Here is a 3,031-nt window from a genome sequence, read left to right on the forward strand (position 1 = left end):
ATGGCATGCAAGGCTCTATGTGCGGAAACTGCACACAAAAGAACTATTTTAATACTTAACAAACTCTCGAGCTATTCCTGGGAAGCTAAGGCGGTGCTGGCACTTGCAGCTTTTGCTTTGAATTACAAGTATTTCTCGGTTCCTGCCCAGCTTCACTCATCGCGCCAAGTGGAGATCCCAAAACATGTACCTGCGACCTTAAAGCATCTAGATCTCCCAAAATGTAAGGAAACAATTAGTGAACTTAACACAATGATCAATGATGTGTTGGACTTCTCGGAGTCCGTCTTTGAGTTGAAGAAGCTATCTACTAACAACTACATAGAGGATAAGCCATGCTCATATATCCTGGGCCGTATCTCGTTTTGTGTCTACGGGATTATCATTTCTGTTGTAGCTTGCACAACTCAGATGTGTTGTCTCACCAGTGATGAGTAAGTTCTTGTGTACTATGTATGCTCAAATTCTTTGCGTAGAAATCCTTGCCATACCACATTTATGAGACTTGTTGTAATGCAATTGCTTATTGGCCAATTCATAGGTACTATACACCAGGGTGTCAAAATTTGATAGATAATATTATCCTTTTAATCTAGCTATATTGCAAAAGACCATGGTTGCATGATTTTAGGGACAAGCCCTTTGCTGAGAAAATCAGCGGCATCCTCTCAAACCTAAAGTATTGGATGTGTTGTCTCGCTAACGAAAAGTAAGTTCTTGTAGTCCTTGACATGTACTATGTATATATTCTCAAATCCTTCGTGCAGAAATCTCTGCCATGTCACAATTATAAGACTTGTTGCAATGCAATTGCTTATTGGCCAATTCATAGGTATTATACGTTGGGGTGTCAAAATAAAATATTTGATAGATAATATTGTTCTTTTAATCTATTACAAATGACCATGGTTGCATGATTTCAGGGACAAGACACAGGATCTTTATCTCTTGGCTGAGGAAATCAGTGACTGGCACTCAGAACTAGAGGGTTGCATACTTGACGAACAATTTCGTATAGGTTAGCTAGCCACAAGGCCGATTTCAATCATAAGGAAGCATGCGCCATTAGATCTATTGCACATATATGCAATATAATGGCTTAAAAATGGGCAACAATGCTGACCAAAGTTCCTTGTTCACTGCAGTGGAAAAGAAGGCAGAAAGGAAACTGAAGGAACTTTTACATACACCCGACGAAATCGTGGAGGTTTTCAAGGGGTTGATTTTTGCCAAGGATGATAAGCAATCTCTTTTTGATGGGTCCACCAAGGAAATGGTTAGCTCTGCAAAACACACAAACTTTTTTTAAAATTTTATTTCTCACTTTTGCACCACATACAATCGCAGTTTATATATGGTAAGACTATGGGTACGTACCAAACGCTGAATGTCTATTCTATTAGAATAGAGAAATAGCTTTTATTAAGAATTGAAGAAGTTTGAATAGAATAGTCTTAATGTCAGAATATATGATAAGGCTCATATATTCCTTAAATTGAGAAGATAATAGTTATTCCCTCATGGACAATGGGAATGGTTATTCGAAGGTTATTCCATTCAATATTCTTCTATTTCTAATAAAAGCTATTTATTTTTCTAATGGAATAGCCACTTCGCATACCAAACGTAACCTATGTGTTACAAGAGTTATGCAGATAAATAATGTTAAAATGAAATGTCAAGCAAGATCACTTTTGGGTCATAATAGTCAAGACCGTGCCCAAATTCAAAATATTATTGGGCCAACGAAAAATAGTCGAACACTATAGACTTGGGGCCAAACTTTCCAACACGTTCAAAGAATTTTTGACTGGCTAACCTCATTGGCAGTCAGGCTGGCCCTCTGTTACAATACATTTCTTTTTCAAGTTTTTTCGTAGGTAATTTGTCAATGTACTATACTACAGTCACAACTGCATCCTTAATTTACACTTGCTACTAAACTGAATATTTTGGTACCTCCTCTGAATTATGTGCACAAACAGGTTAGCGTTGACGTGCTAGAAAAGAAAAATGTTCTATTGTTCATTTCAGGTCTGAACATTTCTAGTGATGATATCTCGACTTTGATTTCAATTTATATTGGAATAAGGAAGAAGAAGGACACGTTCAAAATTGTATGGATCCCAATAGTGGAGCAGTGGACCTATCAGCTTCGAATGAAGTTTGAGATGTTGCGGTCAGATATGCCATGGTACATAATGCAGTACTTTTCATTAGTAGCAGGAATCAAGTTCATTAAGGAGGATTGGCACTTCGATAATGAGCCGATTATCGTGGTGATGAACTCGCAAGGAGATGTCAAAAACAAAGATGCACTTGGCTTGATTCGGGAATGGGGAATGAATGCCTTCCCTTTCACTCCGCCTAAACCAGTTCCACGTGCAGGTTTCGTCAATCCACGTAGACCTCATCAAGTAATGTCTTCTTTACTACTCTAAATGAATACACGTACATATTCATGCATGCAGTTTTAGGCAAACTTCATATATATACGCCTTCAAATAAAATTTGATGTTACATACTTACATATATATCTTGTGCAATCAGAACGAAGTTTGCACTTTCTACTGTGGAGGCAAGGACAAAATATGGATCGAACGATTTTCCCAAAAATTTAATGCCGTGGCCAAGGATCCATTGATAGCTGAAGCTGGAAACATTGTCATAACATTTTATTTCGTTGGAAAAGACTGCGAAGTGCTGCATTTTGTCAAGAAAGTTCAAGAGTTATCGCGTCCCCTCAAGCTGCCTCATTTTGACGAGAATGATCTAGAGTTATTGCGTCCCTTCATGCTGCAGCATTTTGACAAGGATATTCAAGAGTTACTGCGTCCCTTCAAGAATGAGCTTAGATGGGCCGTGTTCATGGGTGATTTTAATGAGGTAATCAGTAATCATGGGACGACAATTCTGACCTTCTTGGAGAGATTTGAACAGTGGAAGGGGCGTGTGCGTAGGGGGAGACGCATAAAGAGGTGCTTCAAAGACTTGCTTCGAACTGGTTCCCTGCCATCGACGTCAAACTGGG

General features: G+C 38.7%; 1 protein-coding gene across 1 annotated transcript; it reads left to right on the forward strand.

Annotated features, from left to right (window-relative positions):
* LOC132177150 (protein SIEVE ELEMENT OCCLUSION B-like) lies at window positions 1-2,441 on the forward strand. The gene is made up of 4 exons (XM_059589386.1): window positions 1-434; window positions 924-1,018; window positions 1,146-1,276; window positions 1,986-2,441. Exons 1-4 carry the CDS (start codon window positions 1-3, stop codon window positions 2,439-2,441), a joined length of 1,116 nt encoding a protein of 371 aa, XP_059445369.1.
* The last annotated feature ends 590 nt before the right edge of the window (window positions 2,442-3,031 follow it).

This window comes from Corylus avellana, chromosome ca4 (genome assembly GCF_901000735.1).
Source record: "Corylus avellana chromosome ca4, CavTom2PMs-1.0".
Lineage (NCBI taxonomy): Eukaryota > Viridiplantae > Streptophyta > Magnoliopsida > Fagales > Betulaceae > Corylus > Corylus avellana.

Bases quoted from the DNA above. Each gene is read 5' to 3' on its own strand.
- LOC132177150 (XM_059589386.1), top strand. From the start codon at position 1: ATGGCATGCAAGGCTCTATGTGCGGAAACTGCACACAAAAGAACTATT. The intron at 435-923 runs GTAAGTTCTTGT...GCATGATTTCAG, and splicing joins TGTTGTCTCACCAGTGATGA to GGACAAGACACAGGATCTTT. The intron at 1,277-1,985 runs GTTAGCTCTGCA...GTGCACAAACAG, and splicing joins ATGGGTCCACCAAGGAAATG to GTTAGCGTTGACGTGCTAGA.